This window comes from Muscardinus avellanarius (genome assembly GCF_963383645.1).
Source record: "Muscardinus avellanarius genome assembly, chromosome: 5".
Taxonomy (NCBI): Eukaryota; Metazoa; Chordata; class Mammalia; order Rodentia; family Gliridae; genus Muscardinus; species Muscardinus avellanarius.
The window spans coordinates 90,803,617-90,821,263 of NC_137790.1; the positions used below are offsets into that span (position 1 = coordinate 90,803,617).

General features: G+C 35.7%; 1 protein-coding gene across 1 annotated transcript in view; it reads right to left on the bottom strand.

Annotated features, from left to right (window-relative positions):
• Positions 1-17,647, bottom strand: part of ATP11B (ATPase phospholipid transporting 11B (putative)) — a gene marked incomplete at both ends in the record, with an annotated part of 95,945 nt that overhangs the window by 49,187 nt on the left and 29,111 nt on the right. The window contains 2 exons of the mRNA XM_080696564.1: positions 15,377-15,505; positions 15,794-15,901. Coding sequence (XP_080552690.1) covers positions 15,377-15,505; positions 15,794-15,901 — 237 coding nt within the window. The remainder of the gene's footprint in view (positions 1-15,376; positions 15,506-15,793; positions 15,902-17,647) is intronic.

Sequence of the window (17,647 nt, forward strand, 5' to 3'; positions counted from 1 at the left end):
GGCTGTGCACCACCATGCCCTGCTAATCTTAATTTTTTTTTTTTTTTTGGTGGTACTGGGGTTCCTGAACACCCTTTTACTTCCGGGCTACACTCCCAGACCTATTTTATATATTTTTTTTATTTGGAAACAGGGTCTCTTAAGCCAGTGAGGATGGCTTCGAACCTGTGCAATCCTCTTGTCTCTGCATCCCAAGCGTGGGGATTACAAGCGTGCACCACCACACCCAGCTTAACCTTATATATATATATTTTTTTTTTTTTTTGGTGGTACTGGGGATGGAAATTCTGGGCTACACTCCCAGACCTATTTTTATATTTTTAAATTTGGAAACAGGGTCTCTTAAGCCAGCAAGGCTGGCTTTGAACCTGCGTGATCCTCCTGTCTCCGCCTCCCAAGCGCGGGGATTACAAGCATGCGCCACCACACCTGGCTAACCTTATACTTTTTGATGGCCCAGATGGCACACAATTTGGGAGTGCCCTCAGACAAAAAGCTGCATTCAAATCTTTTTCCTTGCTGCTGACATCTTTCAGATTTAAACACCCTTCCAGTTTCTGCCTGCTTTTGGTCATTCTCCAAAAGCATTTCTAATAGCTGTTTATTTCTTAATATATTTTTTCCTTTTAACAATTATTGTCACAGGAAAGTTGTCTGATTAAGTGATTCTATGGTTTGTCCAAGAATGTTCATTTTTAAAGTATACTTTATAATTCACCAAACACCATGCAAAATACCACCTGTATACAAAAATATAAGATACTATCCTTATCTCCATTTTGGAGAGTATCATTTTGTTTGCTTGATTTGATATATAGTTCTACACATATAATGTTATACACATATGAATAATAAACATATATCCTTAAATATATAGTATTTATATATAGCTAAATATACTGATATTTCTATTTATATATATTTACATATAGTTTTATATATAAATAAATGACAATAGACAGTTTCCTTACTTTTCTACTGCAGATCGTTTCTGTGACTTGCTCTTGTAATTTAATGCCATCTTAGTTTCCATTCCGGTATATATAGCAACACCTATAAAACAAAACAAATTAAAATTAAAATTAAAAATATATATATATATATATATTGTTGCTGAGGCTGGCCTTAAACCTGTGATCCTCCTGTCTCAGCCTCTGAAGCACTGGGATTACAGGAATGCACCACCATGCCCAACTAAAATAATACTTTAAAACAATACTCTGGGGCATTTTTCCCCCCACAGGAAAATGTACTCATTTGCATAAAAGCTTCTAACAAAAAGTACTGTCTGACAGTTGTTATAATTTGGTTTTTTGAAAAGTCTTTTCAAGTTGAGTGCAGTGGTGCATGCCTGTAATCCCAGTACTTGGAGGGCTGATACAGGAGGATTGCTAGTTTGAGGCCAGCCCCAGCAATTTAGTAAAACACTATTTCAAAATAAAAAATAAAAAGGGCTAGGATATAGCTCAGACAGTTAGAATGCCCCTGGACAAAATTCCCAATATTAAAAAAAAAAAAAGTCTTTTCATAGTTTTTTTTTTTTTTTTTTTTTTTGAGGTTCTGAGGATTCTAGCTTTGAGCTATATCCCCAGGTCTATTTTATTTTTTTGTTTTTGAAACAGGTCTCACTAAGTTGTAGAGGGCCCTGCTAAGTTTCTAAGGCTGGCTATGAATCTGTATTCCTCCTGTCTCAGCTTCCCATGTACTGGGATTATGAGTGTTTGCCACCATGCTCGGCTTTTTCATAGATTTTAAAGGTTTTCCAAGTCCAATTCTGAAGAAACCCTAGTCATTTAACCTGCTAGGTGGGGATGCCAATGGGAATCGTCTTCCTGAGTTATAAAAGATACCTGAATGAAAGAGATATGGAACTGTCAGAGAAAAAGAATGAGAAAGACGGATGGCCATTATAGATGAAGGTAACAATATTAACAAACATAGATATGGAAAACATTTTCTGGTAGGTTGAAACAATGCCTTGGGGTCGGAGTGTGAAAGTCCTGAATGCCAGAATCCGGAGTCTAGATAGCATTCTATAAGTACTGGAGAGATACTATAAAATACAATTTTAAAAATGCACGCCAACATGGAGAATTCTAAGATGAATACGGATGACAATAATAACAGGACTTTGTTTGAGTAGTATTACTGCATGCCACGTTTTAGCTCTACATCCTTGTGTAAGCAATCTTTCTGAGTCTCAATTTATCTTTATTTATTTTTGGACTTTCAATAATTTTACTGGTATGTTGTAATTATGTACTGTAGTGAGACTCAAAATGTTTATGTTCATATATGCACACATTACTTGGTATGTTTCCCTCCCCACCCTGCCCCCTTCCCCTCATCCCTCTCTCTTTGTACAGGCTAGTAAATCAGATACTGGTACACTGATGTCCTAACATAACATCAGTTGTTATAAAACAATCCCTTCTCCCTTCCCTCCTCCCTCCTTCAGTGACCTTCTACCACTCTACTGGTCTCTAATTTTCATAAGGTCTTTTTTCTCTCCTATTTTCTTTCTAGCTTCTACATGTGATAGAAAACATGAAGTCCTTGATTTTTTGAGTGTGGTTGATTTCACTCAGCATGATATTCTCTAGTTCTATCCAATTTCCTGCACATGACATCCTTTGTTCTTCTTTATGGTTGAGGAGTATGTGTGTATATCATGTTTTCTTTACCTCTGTTGTCTATAAAACACATTTTGTTTTACCATTCATCTGGTCACAGACACCGAGATTGGTTCCATAACTTGGTTACTATGATCAATTTTCCCATCTTTAAATAGGGAGCCAGGTGTGGTGGTGCACATTTGTAATCCCAGTACTTGGGAATTTGAGACAAAGAACACAGGTTGAAAGCCAGCTTCTGCAACATGGTGAAGCTCTTAGAAACTTAGCAGGACTCTGTTTCCAAACAAAAAATAAAATAGGTCTGGGGGTATAGCCCGGAGATATAAGGCATTCAAACATACATTTTCTTTTAAGAACATGCAAAATGAGACCACTGCTTTATGGTAAAGGGATGAAGGTGACACTGCCAAAAAGATGTGTTAAAATGCACTGTTCTATGAGGTCTAAAAGCCCTGAAAGTTAACTCTGACTTCTGCCATCATCTATAAATTATAGATTTTTTTTTTTTTTTTTTTTTGTGGTCCTGGGGTTCCTGGGAGCCCTTCTACCTCCGGGCTACACTCCAAGACCTATTTTATATTTTTTTATTTGGAAACAGGGTCTCTTAAGCCGGCAAGGCTGGCTCCGAACCAGCGCATTCCTCCTGTCTCCGCCTCCCAAGCGCGGGGATTACAAGTATACGCCACAACGCCCAGCATATTATAGATTTTTTAAAACTGTGGTAAAATATGCATAGCATATAATATGCCTTTTTTTTTTTTTTTTGGTGGTACTGGGGATGGACCCCAAGGGCCTTCTACCTCCGGGCTACACTCTCAGACCTATTTTATTTTATATTTTATTTGGAAACATAGTCTCTTAAACCAGCACAGCTGGCTTCGAACCTGCGTGATCCTCCTGTCTCAGCCTCCCAAGCATGGGGATTACAAGCATGCACCACCATGCCTGGCTGTAATTTACCATCTTAACAACTTAAAGTGTACAATTCAGTGGCACTTAGTACATTTACAGTGTTGTGGAACCATCATTTTTTTTTTTGTGTGTGTGTGTGTGTGTGGCACTGGGGTTCCTGGAAGCTCTTCTACCTCCGGGCTACACTCCCAGACCTATTTTTACATTTTTATTTGGGAACAGGGTCTCCTAAGCCAGCGCGCGCGGCTGGCTTCGAACCTGCGCGATCCTCCCGTCTCTGCCTCCCAAGCGCGGGATTACAAGCGTGTGCCACCACGCCCAGCCTGGAACCATCTTTACCATCTAGCCAGAGAACATTTTTATCACCCTCAAAGAAAACCTTGCATGCATAAACAACTGTTGCCTAATCTCCTCTACTCCTCAGCCCCTGGGAATACTGACCTATGTTGTCTCTGTGAGTTTACTCATTCTGGGCATTTCAAATAAAGTCATAAAATATATGGCCTTTTATGCCTGACTTCTTTTATTTAACACAATAGTTCCAAGATTAAGGTTCATCCATGTTATAGCATGCATTAGTGGTGCATTCCTACTTATGGTGGCATAGTCTTCCATTATATAGATATATCACATACTGTTTATCCATTTATTAGTTTAATGAACATCTGGGCTATTTCCAGCCTTTGGTCACTATGAATAGTGATTCTAGGAACATTCTTGTACAAGTTTTTTTGTCAACACCCATTTTCAGTTCTCGTGGGTATATGCCTAGTGTGAGACTGCTGAGTCATAAGGTAACAATATATTTAACTTATTGAAGAACTGCCAAAATGTTTTTTACAGCAACATATAAATGTTCCACATTCTTCATGCCCTTGCCAATGCTTGTTATTTTCCTTTTTTAAAAAATATTAATTTTAGCCGGGCGTGGTGGCGCAGGTTTGTAATCCCCGCGCTTGGGAGGCGGAGACAGAAGGATCGCTCAGGGTCGAAGTCAGACGCGCTGGCTTAAGAGACCCTGTTTCCAAATAAAAATATAAAATAGGTCTGGGAGTGTAGTCTGAAGATAGAAGGGCTTCCAGATACCCCAGTACCACACACACACACACACACAAAAATAAATAAATAAATAAATAAATAAATAAATAAATAAATAATAATTTTAAGTCAGGTGTGGTGGCACACGCTTGTATTCCCAGCATTCGGGATACTGAGACCAGAGGATCACGGTTCGAAGACAGCCTCAGCTACTTAGCGAGGCCCTCCGAAACTTAGTAAGATCCTGTTTCAAAATAAAGAATAAAAAATAGGGCAGGGAGTGTAGCTTGGAGGTTGAATGCCCCTGGGTTCCATTCCCAGTACTGCAAAAAAGAAAAATTAATTTTAAGTGATTGTATGTGAATCAGAGAGAGAGATAGAGAAGGAGAGAGAAGGAGAGAGAGGGAGAGAGATACCAGAAATTGAATTCAAGGGCATTCTACACCCCAGGCTTTATTTACTTATTTAATTTTTTTTTTTTTTTTTTTTTTTTTTTGCGGGTCTGGGGATGGAACCATTCGATCTCTGAGCTACAACCCCTAACCTATTTTTTATTCTTTTATTTTTATTTATTTATTTTTGGTGGTACTGGGGTTCCTGGAAGCCCTTCTACCTCCGGGCTACACTCCCAGACCTATTTTTTACATTTTTATTTGGAAACAGGGTCTCCTAAGCCAGCGCGCGCAGCTGGCTTGGAACCTGCGCGATCCTCCAGGTCTCAGCCTCCCGAATGCTGAGATTACAAGCAAGCGCCACCACACCTGGCTATTTTTTTAAATTTTGAAACATGGCTTTGCTAGGTTGCTGAGAGTCTCACTGAATTGCTGAGGCGGGTTTTGAACCTGTGACTCTCCTGTCTCAGCATCCCAAGTACTGGGATTACATGTAATGTACACCATGCCTGGGTTCTATTTTTGTTTTGTTAAATATGGATTTATCAGGGAGCCTAACTCTGAGAGAGAAGAGAGCAGGAAAAGAAAGGTAGCATGAAAAGAAAATGAGAAAGAAGATCTGAAGAGTTGTATATAACACACTGAGCCATGATAGTGAAATGGGAGGAACTAGTTGACTGCTACAGCATATCACTAATTTCATAATTTGCCTAGAGTAGATTGTGTGTACTAAATTAATTTAGTTCTAAGAGGCAAGTGTACTATTTAGTCAATCTTTTGAATCAGTCAGTATATTTTCCAATAGTCCCTAATATACAGTCAGAGATCAATAAAAGTTGGTTGAAATAAATGAATATATGAGCCGGGTGTGGTGGCGCAAACTTGTAATTCCAATACTTGGGAGAAAGGCAGTTCATGCATAGCCTCAGCCATTTAGTGAGGCCTTCTGCAACTTAGTGAGACCTTATTTCAAAATGAAGAATAGGACTGGGGATGTAGCTTGGTGGTAGAATGCCTCTAGGCTCCATTCCCAGTAATGCAAAAAAAAAAAAAATATATATATATATATATATATGTGTGTGTGTGTGTGTATGTGTGTGTGCATGTGTGTGTATGTATACGAAGCAATTTTTAATCTGAAGATAATCATGATGAAATTATACAAATGGTTTACTACACTATAATGCTAGATTATATTGACTCTCATCCACATTTCTAAAAGTACTGGAATTATTTTCTTAGCACTCAGTTTCACAAGTATCCATAAAGACTACAAAAGAGCAAGGTTCTAGTCCCTTACTCAAAAACAAGGATTAACAACAAAATACAACATAAATATCGTCTTTGTAAGAAAATTATCTCTATAACATTTAATTAAGTGAATTATACAACCAAAAGACCACATATGCTATGTTTTAAAAACATTTCATTTAAAACATCAATGCAAATGAATAATTTAAAATATTTTACATATATACAAACCAAAAATTTCTTTTGTATTTTTTAATCTGGCTCCACGAAGCAAGAGACTCTCTGGTCCCAGAGGTCTATGGAAAAAGAGAAACCAAAAGGTATTGAATATATTAAAGATTCAATTCAATTAAAAGGTATCTTCAGTAGGAGGTTCTTAAGCTATAATTATAAGACTGCTTTCAAATAAAACCAGAATTCCAGGAACTATGCTCCCTAGGCCAACAATGTTAGTTACTATAACAACAAAGAGCTGCTTTAGCATTTCAGTCACTTTAAGATTAGTGGCTTAGAAATAAAATTATGCAAACAAATTCACAAAGCCACTAGTTCCAATTTTTTTAAAAAAACTAACAAAATCAGAGATTAAGCAGTGATTTAAGAAGTTTAGCAAAGAGTTAAATTTATTTTTAGCACAATTAATAAACAACTTTAGAAGGGAAAATAAATACTTAAAATGCAATATAAAATACATTAAAATGTGATTTGTGTATAAATACATGAGTTCTGCACAAGTAAAATTACACTGGATTATATAATATAGAAAATATGTTAGTGTTTTTCATAGGGAATATTGCACAATACAACTTGACTACTTGCATTGCATACTTCTTGGAGCACAGGTCTTCTTGCTGTTTGCGTTTCTCTCCATAAAGGAGATATAAAATGACAAGCAATAACTAGAAAGAAAATTGTATCTTCTTAGTGATAGCAAAATGATTAGAAGTCTGTTATGGATACGTTAAAAAGCCTTTATTTTGTTGATATTCCTTATTTTTTTCCAAATATACCTGTAAATTTATCCAAATCAAACAGAATCTGAACCATTTATGAAACTATCTATTAACCCAAACATTGTCAAAACATGCAATGAATCAAGAAGGGCCAGGTGTTTAGGACACAGCTGACAAATATGGTTTCATTAATAGTCATATTGGGAGTGCACTCCATGGATTTTCCAAAATCAATGGGCAACTAACTATTCAAGAGCTACAAAATACCTCTTTTTCACTTGGCATTGGTTTTAACAATGAACAGAAATGCTTTGAATTCACACTGACATACAAAATTGGGCTATAATGACAGCTTCAGATTAAAATGCAATTCATCAGTTCACTCCAGTTGCTTAAGTAAAGAACTTGGCTCATTTTTTCAGCCACTCCAGGAGCTGAAGCAATATAATTGTTACTTCCCTTACCAGCCACAAATCTTAATGCAATTCAGATGATGTATCCACACATTTTTCACTATTTCACTAAAGAAATCAAAATTAAACCCAGTCATAGTTATGCAGCAGGGATCTTACAAATACAAAGATTTTATTACAGAATTTATTGAATGTGCTACTATGTTAAAATTTATTACAAATGTGAATCAGTGCTGATTCATATTATTTGATGGCTGATCTTGAGGATTTTTTTTTTTTTTTTTTTTTTTTTGGTGGTACTGGGGTTCCTGGAAGCCCTTCTACCTCCGGGCTACACTCCCAGACCTATTTTTACATTTTTATTTGGAAACAGGGTCTCCTAAGCCAGCGCACACGGCTGGCTTCGAACCTGCGCGATCCTCCTGTCTCTGCCTCCCAAGCGCGGGGATTACAAGCGTGCGCCACCACGCCCGGCAGATCTTGAGGATTTTACTAAATGTTCAACTCGTTCTGTTAGTGTTCTATTTCATTCAGTTAGTATAAACTAAATATATCCCCAGAAAACAGCTGGTATATTAAATTTAATTCCAAGTTCAAGTGTTGATTTCAACAATAATTTCTAAGTTAAGCCTTAAGGTTATGAGTAACAATGTAATCCCATTCTATTAGCAAATCTTTGAACTGACCCAAAGCCTTTAATTTAGTGCCAACAATTAATTTGAATACTGAGGGAACACAAGCCAAAACAACCAACCAAGCAAAAAACCAATCAGAAGAATAAACAGTTCTAAACTGGCCACTAAATACTCTCACTTGAACGAATAATTCTGAGCTAAATAAGACTTTAGTATTTATACTTGCTAAACATTTTAAGTTAATTTTTTATATTCTTTTATTTTTCTGGTGTTGTGGATTGATTTCAGGCCCTCATGTATGCTAAACACGTGCTATACCACTGAGCTATATCCCTAATATTCTTGACTTTACATGTTGTGACTTTGAGTGGATTTTGATAAAAGCACCTCTGTTTCCTTTTAAAGTTACTACCTAATATAATTAGAAAAGGAAATGTAAATATATAAATCTTACTAGCCAAGCATGGTGGTACACACTTGTAATTCCAGCATTTGGGAGGTAGAGACTTGGGTATCGCACAGCCTCAGCTACTTAGCAAAGCCCTTTGCAACTCAGTGAGACCCTGTTTCAAAAAATAAAGACTAAAAAATAGGACTGGGGGTGTAGCCTCAGAGGTACAAGGCTCCTCCCTCGGATCCATCCCCAATACCTCAAAATAAAAAAAAAGAAGAAAACATAAACCTTACTAGATTAGTTGATACTGTTCCATGAGATGCTTCATCCTCACTTGCTACTGCTATAAATTACTAGCAGATGAAGCGCTAAATGTTTTCAAATCGACATATTTCCATAACATGCTGCTTATTTACCTAATCTCCCTTTACCTTTCAGTCCCACCCCAAAGAGTTCTCACTGAAGAGTAATTAGATAATGTGAATTTATTCTTACCTTACAATTTCTTCCATTTGTTGAGTTATTATCATTCGTCCCATGAATCTATAAAAGAATGGATATTAAAGGGGGATCTTGTTTTTTTTTTTTATTTTTTTTATTTTTTTGGACTGAAGCTGGAACCCAGGGCAGTATACTTCCCAGTTAAACACTTTGCCAGTGAGCTACATCCCAGCCCAGAATGCATATTAAAAATGTATTACTTATGAAGTGAATGAGTAGAACATATTAATTTTAGTGATATTTGCATATATGAAACTAAGTCATCCTTTTGTATAATGGACAATCTAATGTTCATGCTATAAATTATTTTTAAAAAGTCCTTAAGCTTTCAAAAATTTAATATTCTTATAATCTTTATATCAGCTATGAATAAGGTAATGAAAAAAATTGTTATCAAATAGAAAGAAAATGTTATGTTATTACTATTATTAATTATGAGAATTTATAATTTTTAATAAAATGCATATATTATTTAGCCAACAATGTTTACAAACTTCATTACAATTTCCTAAATAAAGTCTATGACATATACATCACTGAAACCACATCACACATTTACATATCCATTCATTCAATAGATATTGAATGATTACTATATATGAGTTAAGTACTGGGGATAGAGCAGTTAGCAAAAACCTATGGGTGAATGGAGTCATATTAGCCTGATAGTCATATTTAAACTTCCCATTGCCTAAAATCTACAGTGAGTAGCTGTTATTATGATGGATTTTCAACATGATCTTTCAGTTTCAACTTCCACTATACCATTTATTTTTTTTAAAAAATCCCCATTGCATAGACTCAATTCAAGAATACAGTTACTTTCTACTGTGGTGAGAAGTAAATTCTGAGTTGAAGCAAATTTTTGATAGAGTTTCATGTTAATCTTTAGGCAGCATTCGGGAGGCTGAGACAGGAGAATGGCAGTTCCTGGACAGCCTCAGCTACTTAGGCCCTCCACAACTTAGTGAGACCCTGTTTCAAAATAAAGAATAAAAAATAGGGCAGGGGTGTAGCTTGGAGGTCAAATGCCCCTGGATTCCATCCCCAGACCCGCAACAAAAACAAAACAAAACAAAAAAAACAAAAAACAGAAAGAAAGAAAGAGTCATCACTGCCTTGCAAATGTCCCCTGCTATCCCACCTGCTCCCAGGTCACAGGTCCTTCATGGCTTGGAAACTCTACTTTCACTTTTTCTTTCTTCGTCTTCCTTTCTTTTACTTCCTTTAGCTTATATCAGGGGAAGAATTTTTATGTTCCCTCCTTAGTGGAACCTTAGGTAGCCCTGGCTGCAGCCTAGACTTTGGGTCTAAAACCAAAGAACCAACTCAGCACCTGTCTTTCTGGACACCTTTCGGTGAAGTGTCATCAATAGGTGTGTTCCTTTAGCAACGCTCCAACAAGGAATCACTTTTTCTTTCTTTCTTTTTATCATTTCATCCAGTCTAGTTCCACACTGGTTCAACCCATCTTGCATTTTTATTATCCCTTGTTCCGAGTCCACATTTTGATGTTTTTCAAAGTGGCAATAGCTTTATTATTATTTCTAATTATAAAGACTACATAAATATTTTATAAAATGATTCAGATAAAATAAAAAGATATCAAAAATGAAGTCATAGTGCTAGTAATCCCATTATTCAAATATAAATGTTGCTAGTATTTTGGGATATGTTTGTCAGGCTTTTTTACACATACACAGATTATATATATCTTTTCAAAAATCATAAGTACTGTTAGTAACATTTTTTGCCCTATCAAAAACATGTATCTAGGGGCCGGGATATAGCTCAGTGGCAAAGCGCCTGCTTTGCAGGTGTGGTGCTCTGGGTTCGATCTCTGGTTCCAAAAAAAGACAAAAAAAAAAAAAAAAAAAGACAAAAAAAAAAAAAGAAAAAGAAAAAAAACATGTATCTACATGAGTATTTTTATTTAAATTTTTTTTTCCTTTAGTATTGGGGACTGAACTCAGGAACATCCTACCTCTGAGCTATACCCCAAGACCTATTTTTTATTTTATTTTGAAATAGGGTCTCACTAGGTTGATGACAGTCTCACTACTTGCTGAGGCTGTCCTCAAACCTACTATTCTCTTATCTTGGCCTCTAAAGTAATGGGATTACAAGCATGCAGTACCATGCCAAGCTACATCACTATTTTCAATAGCCATATTGCATTTTATGGTTATTGCACAATTTATTTATACCTCTACTATGAAAGTTTAGGGCCCTCCCCAATTTATGAACAGCTTAAACAATGTAGTCCCAACTAAATAACTTTGTGTACTTAACTACCCATTAGTTCTAATACAAACCTAATATATATTTACATACTCATTTAATACATATACACACATTTATTTGTACATAATAGGATTATGAAAACTATAAATTTCTATCTTATTTAACATTTTATTTCAGTATGTACCTATGTCATTAAATTCTTTGAAAACATCATCTTAATATCTATATTTATACCTATCTAAGCATTCTCCTACTTGGACATATAAAATACCTTCACTATTTCACTTAAATATAGGATATAAACTGGGCATGGTGGTGTACACTTGTAATCCCAGTACTTGGGAGGCTGAGACAGGAGGATAATAGGTTTGCAGCTGGCCTCAACTACTTAATGAAGCCCCCCACAACTGAGTGAGATCCTGTTTGAAAATAAAAAATAAAATAGGGATAGGGTTGTAGCTCAGAGGTAGAATGCCCCTGGGTTCAATCCCTAGTACCACACATACAATGTATGCATGTATAGAACATAATAAAGGAAAAAATAAAGTTTTATATAAAAAATTTCTTTAGCTGGGTGTGGTGGCGCATGCTTGTAATCCCAGTGCTAGCAAGGCCGAGACAGGAGAATTACACAGGTTCAAAGCCAGCCTCCAGTACTTAGGCTCTCAGCAACCTGGAGAGACCCTGTTTCCAAATAAGGTATAAAATAGGTCTGGGAGTATACCCAAGAGTGGAAAAGCCACTGGGTTCCACCCCCGCTACCATAAAAAAATTTTTTTTTCTTTAGCTTTATGAGTTCCCCAAGAACAAAAACTTCTTATTCATCTTATCAGCTACAACAATGAACACACATATACTCAACAATAATTTGTTAAATTAATAAAAACGGCAATAAAAATTTTAGGTAATAGTATAATTATGAGTTATTATATTAAAAAAGCCTGCCTGCTATAATAATTATATTTAACATAAAATATATACTTTTAGTATATATTATAGAAATATTTCTTACTTTAAGAACTTTTTTACTTTCTTCCCTGTTTTTTGAGGGGGGTTCATACTGAATATTGAACTCAGGGGCATTCTAACTCTGAGCTATACCTACAGGGTTTTTTTAAATTTTTTTATTTTGAAACAGAGTCTTGCTAAATTACTCTATATTGTCCTCAAACCTTCAATCTTCCTGTCTCAGGCTCCTAAGTACTGGGATTACAGACATGAGCCACCACACTGGCTTATCCCCATTTTCTAAGATAACTTAAAAATCATAAACCAACGCATTAGTCATTTTTTATCTCTTATTAATTGTTTACTTGCTTAATTCTGCATCATTTTCTAGTTTTTAATACATTTTTATCATTTGCTTTAGGTTGAGACCAGGACATAGCAGTAATACAGAAATCTTAAAAGTACTTTAATTTTTCACAAAAAATTAAAGATGCCCTTAAATTAAGATGCTCTTAAAGTATACGATTCCAAATATTTTAGTTACTGGAAAATTCTATACTACTTTTTTTTTTTTTTTGTGGTACTGGGGTTCCTGGAAGCCCTTCTACCTCCGGGCTACACTCCCAGACCTATTTTTTAAATTTTCATTTTGGAAACAGGGTCTCCTAAACCAGCGCGCGCGGCTGGCTTCGAACCTGTGCGATCCTCCTGTCTCTGCCTCCCAAGTGCGGGGATTACAAGCGTGCGCCACCACGCCCGGCTATACTACATTTGACTTTGATGAAAATGCAAGACTTTTATAACATCCTATAGAGAAAACTTCTACTATAAAGATACCAATCCGAAACAAACATGTAAGAGCAATGAAAAGGCCAATGACTGACTAAAGATAACATTTCAAAATATTTCAACCAACAGGGGGAAATTTATAACAAGAAGCTGAGAGTAAATTTCACAATGTGGTTACAATTTGTAGTCTTCTACCATTTACTGAGTAAAAATGAACTTAAGTTTTATATATGTCTTTAACAAAGTTATTTTTATTCTACAGCCCACAGCAATTGGGAGGATCACTGAAAGGTGAATCATGCTAGATTTAGGAAACTGCAATGTTCAAAGGACTTTGTTTCTCTGTTTCTTTCCCTCCTTTTGGAAATAGGATCTTTAGAGCAGGGAGTAGTGGCAAACGCTTGTTAATTCCAGCATTTGGGAGGCTGAGACAGGAGGATTGTGGTTCAGGGACAGCCTCAGCTACTTAGTGAGGCCCCTTTCCTCTTAGTAAGACCTTGTTTTAAAATAAAGAATAAAAGCTGGGTGTGGGGGTGCACACTTATAATCCCCTGCATCTGGGAGGCGGAGACAGGAGGACCGTGCAGGTTTGAAGCCAGTCTTGCTTGCTTAAGAGACCCTGTTTCCAAATAAAATATAAAATAGGTCTGGGAGTGTAGCCCGGAGGTAGAAGGGTTCCATTCCCAGTACCACCATGAAAGGAAGGAAGGAAGGAAGGAAGGGAGGAAGGGAGGGAGGAAGGAAAGAATAAAAAATAGGGCTGGGAGTATACCTCAGAGATAGAATGCCCCTGGGTTCCATCCCACTACAGCAACAAAACAAAAAAAAAGTAGTATCTTTAGAAATCTAACAAATTAAAAACTATTTTTTTAGTTTCTTGTGATAAGTGATAAGACAAATCAGAATAGTTTCTGTCCTTGAAGAACTCATAGGAGTTAAAGATAATATTTATATAAAATAATACTTTATTTGTTATGTGCTAAGTATATTGTAGATATAGATATCTATGAAATACTGAAAGTTATATAAATCATCAGGTTCTAATTTAAAACAAATACCCTATATATGAGATATAGTGAACACAAAGATATAGCCTATCCCTGACTTCATAGAGCTTACAAAAAGAAATAGAATTATTTTCTTCTAAGAAAATAATCTAATCCTTATAACTCTTGTTATAGCTATAAAGTAAGCATGTAGTTCATAAAGTAGAAGCTAATGAAAGAAACAAATAAAATCATTGTTTTTAAGTTAATTATTTGCTTAGAATTCTGGCAAGTTCTACTTTCAGTCCTCCCTCCCCCACTTAATCACACTCTCATCCTCTACCCTCTCCACAAATACCACCTCCAATTAGAATTTTCATGTTAGATTTCATGTTAGGGTTGCAAAAACAAAGTTTTAAACATCACCCATACCTGTACAAGTCTGCCTCTGGTTGCTGGCATTCTATCACAGCTATAAGACTGTCCAAATTGGCAACTGTTTGTAATACTGCTGTTTCTGGAACTGCCACATGTGTCTGGAAAGAAAATAAAGTGACCTTACTAATCTACTTCAAATCTCATTTACAGATGAGATCCTGGCACACTGTATCTGAGATCACTCAGTTAGACAACAAAACACAAGGGAAAGACGAATGTAAAATAAATAAGGAGCAAAATGACTGCTGTAAAGGTCATTTATATCCAAGAAAATTAAGTCTGTGTGTATAGTCACTACTGCTCAGTTTATTTTAAGCAATTTAATATGGAAAATATGTATTTTCACTCTTGATTATAGTAAAAGAACAAACATTTTAAATCTGCCTCTTACCAAAATAAAAATTAAAAATATTAAAAGAGTGTTACTTTCCTTAAAACCCTTTTCAGGCTACCCTTAAAATAAATATGTAATAGAATTTTAAAAAAACTTTATAATTTTTAAAGTTTCAGCAATTTAAAAGATTTTCAGCTGGGCGTGTTTGGTTGCACATGTTTGTAATACCAGTACCTGAGAGGCTGAGACAGGAGGATTGCAGATTTACGGCCAGCCTCAGCTACTTAGTGAGGCCCTGTTTAAAAAAAGGGGGGGGGGATTGGAGGTGTATGGAGGTAGACTGCCCCTGGGTTCAATCCCCAGTGCCACAAAAAAAAAAAAAAAAAAAAAGAAAAAAGATTTCTCTTCTGTCAGGTTGAATTTTATTATTTCAAAGGAAAATATCATTATAACCCAGAGCTTTTTTTTTTTTTAAAACGAAGAACAACATTCAAAATTATATATGAACAAACCTTCAAGTTAGTTTCTCCATCCAAACTAGCAGTTGTAACGTGACATGAACCATCAAGTCGATCTGAGGACAGAAGCACCAAATCTGCAGGAAAAATTTCATCTTTGGCTATTCGAACAATATCACCTACCTATGAAAAATTGGGGAAAAAGTTAACATATAGGTTTTAAAGGTAAAGACTAATTTTATTGGGCTTTAAATAAGTCGCCTCTTTCTGTAGTATATTTTATTTTTGTGGTGCTGGAAACAGAACACAGAGCCTCCAGCATACTAGGCACTTTTTGCTCTACATACTGAGCTCTACCTTCAGCCTATATTTTAATATAGGAAAATAGGCTTTTAACTAAAATCCAATCAAAACTAAAACTATATGCTGTGATAGCCAAATACAATTTTCTATTATTTACTAGATGCATACCCGAATGTTTTTTGATCGAGTTTTTACAAGGCCACCACTTCGAACAACATAAACAGGAGCTCCATTTACTTCATTATCTGAATTATGTCGTAACCAATCTTCATATCCCTGTAAAAATCCAAAGAACAAAACAACACTTTTTTCAAATATAATCTAAAGATACTTTTATCAAATGAGAAAGAGCCATTAAGTTTCCTCAAAACATTTCATTCACCATAATTGTACTGGGTTATATTGACACATAAGCTCACAGGTATTCAAAATTCATTTCTACAAGAAACACTCTTTTTTGGTCTTCATTATTTACATGTCCTGGTTGCCATAGGGCTTCAATAGCACTTCTCTATTTCCTTGTTGGAAATTTCTTCTATGTTATTTAAATATCCTTTCCTTACACTTAACTAGGAGATTTCTTCTATTCCTGTGTATTCAAATAGTATAAAACATGCTGGTAATTCTGAAATTTCTATCTCTAGCCCATTATCTTTTTTTTTTATTCTAAACTTGAATATCTAACTGTATTATGAATAGCTCCATTTTGATGTTTCATAAATACCTTTCATTTTGGGATAGGGTACTAGGGATTAAATTAGGGACATTCTACCTCTGAGCTATACCCCCAGCCCTTTTCACTTTTTATTTTGAAATAGAATCTTGCTAAATTGCTAAGGCTGTCCTCAAAATTGCAATCCTCCTGTCTCAGCCTCCCAAGTACTGGAGCTACAGGCATCATGACACTAAGCCTGACTTCACAAATACCTTAAATACATTCAAAACTAAATTTAGGATGATACTCCCAAAGGCTGTTGCATTTCCCCCATTTCCTATCTTGACAAATGGCATCACTTCCACAAGCTGTTTGTGCCAAATATCTGCAAAGTCATTTTTGATTCCTACTGTTTTCTAACATTATCCAATCACTAGATTTTATTACTTCTGTGCACAAATAATATTTTAATCATAAAGCATAAATTCACAGCATTATTACAGATAATAAACCGAAGAAACCAAAAGATTTTAAAACTGAGGCTAACCTACCTAGTGCTCCCTTCCTTTCCCTTCCTTCCTTTTGTGGTACCAGATATTGAACCCAGGGGTACGCTATCCCCAAGGTTATCTTATATATATGCAATTATTTCAAATTCTAAAAAAAATCTGAATTTATTTATTTATTTATTTTTGGTGGTACTGGGGTTCCTGGAAACCCTTCTACCTTCAGGCTACACTCCCAGACCTTTTTATTTGGCAACAGGGTCTCTTAAGCCAGCAAGGCTGGCTTCGAATGTGCGTAATCCTCCTGTCTCTGCCTCCCAAGCTCAGTGATTACAAGCTTGCGCCACCTCAGCATTTGGGAGGCTGAGACAAGAGGATGGTGGTTCACGGCCAGTCTCAGCTACTTAGTGAGGCCCTTTGCAACTCGATGAGACTCTGTTTCAAAATAAAGAATAAAAAATAGGGCTGGGGGTGTAGCTCAGAGGTACAATGCACCTGGGTTCCATCCACAGTACTGAAAAAAAAATTTTTTTAAATACTTCTGGACTCCAGCACTTCAGATAAAAAATGTTCAATCTACAGTACTCAAAAAATACAGCAGGCTATAATGGGTCATTAATAAAAAGAGAAACAGATATAAGCATTTCACAAAGAATCCTCTGATGTTAAGAAGTAGCAATTTTTTTTTTTAAGGAGAAAAGACTGTGCTACTAACCAAGATTCAAGGACTCAGATGTGTAGCGTAAGTACAGATAATATAATGATATCTAAAAGATAATTTAAGTGATTAAAAATATGGTTCAGAATTTGAGTTGTATTCTATCATTTGTGAAAAAGTTTGCTTGCCTATGTGAATACTTC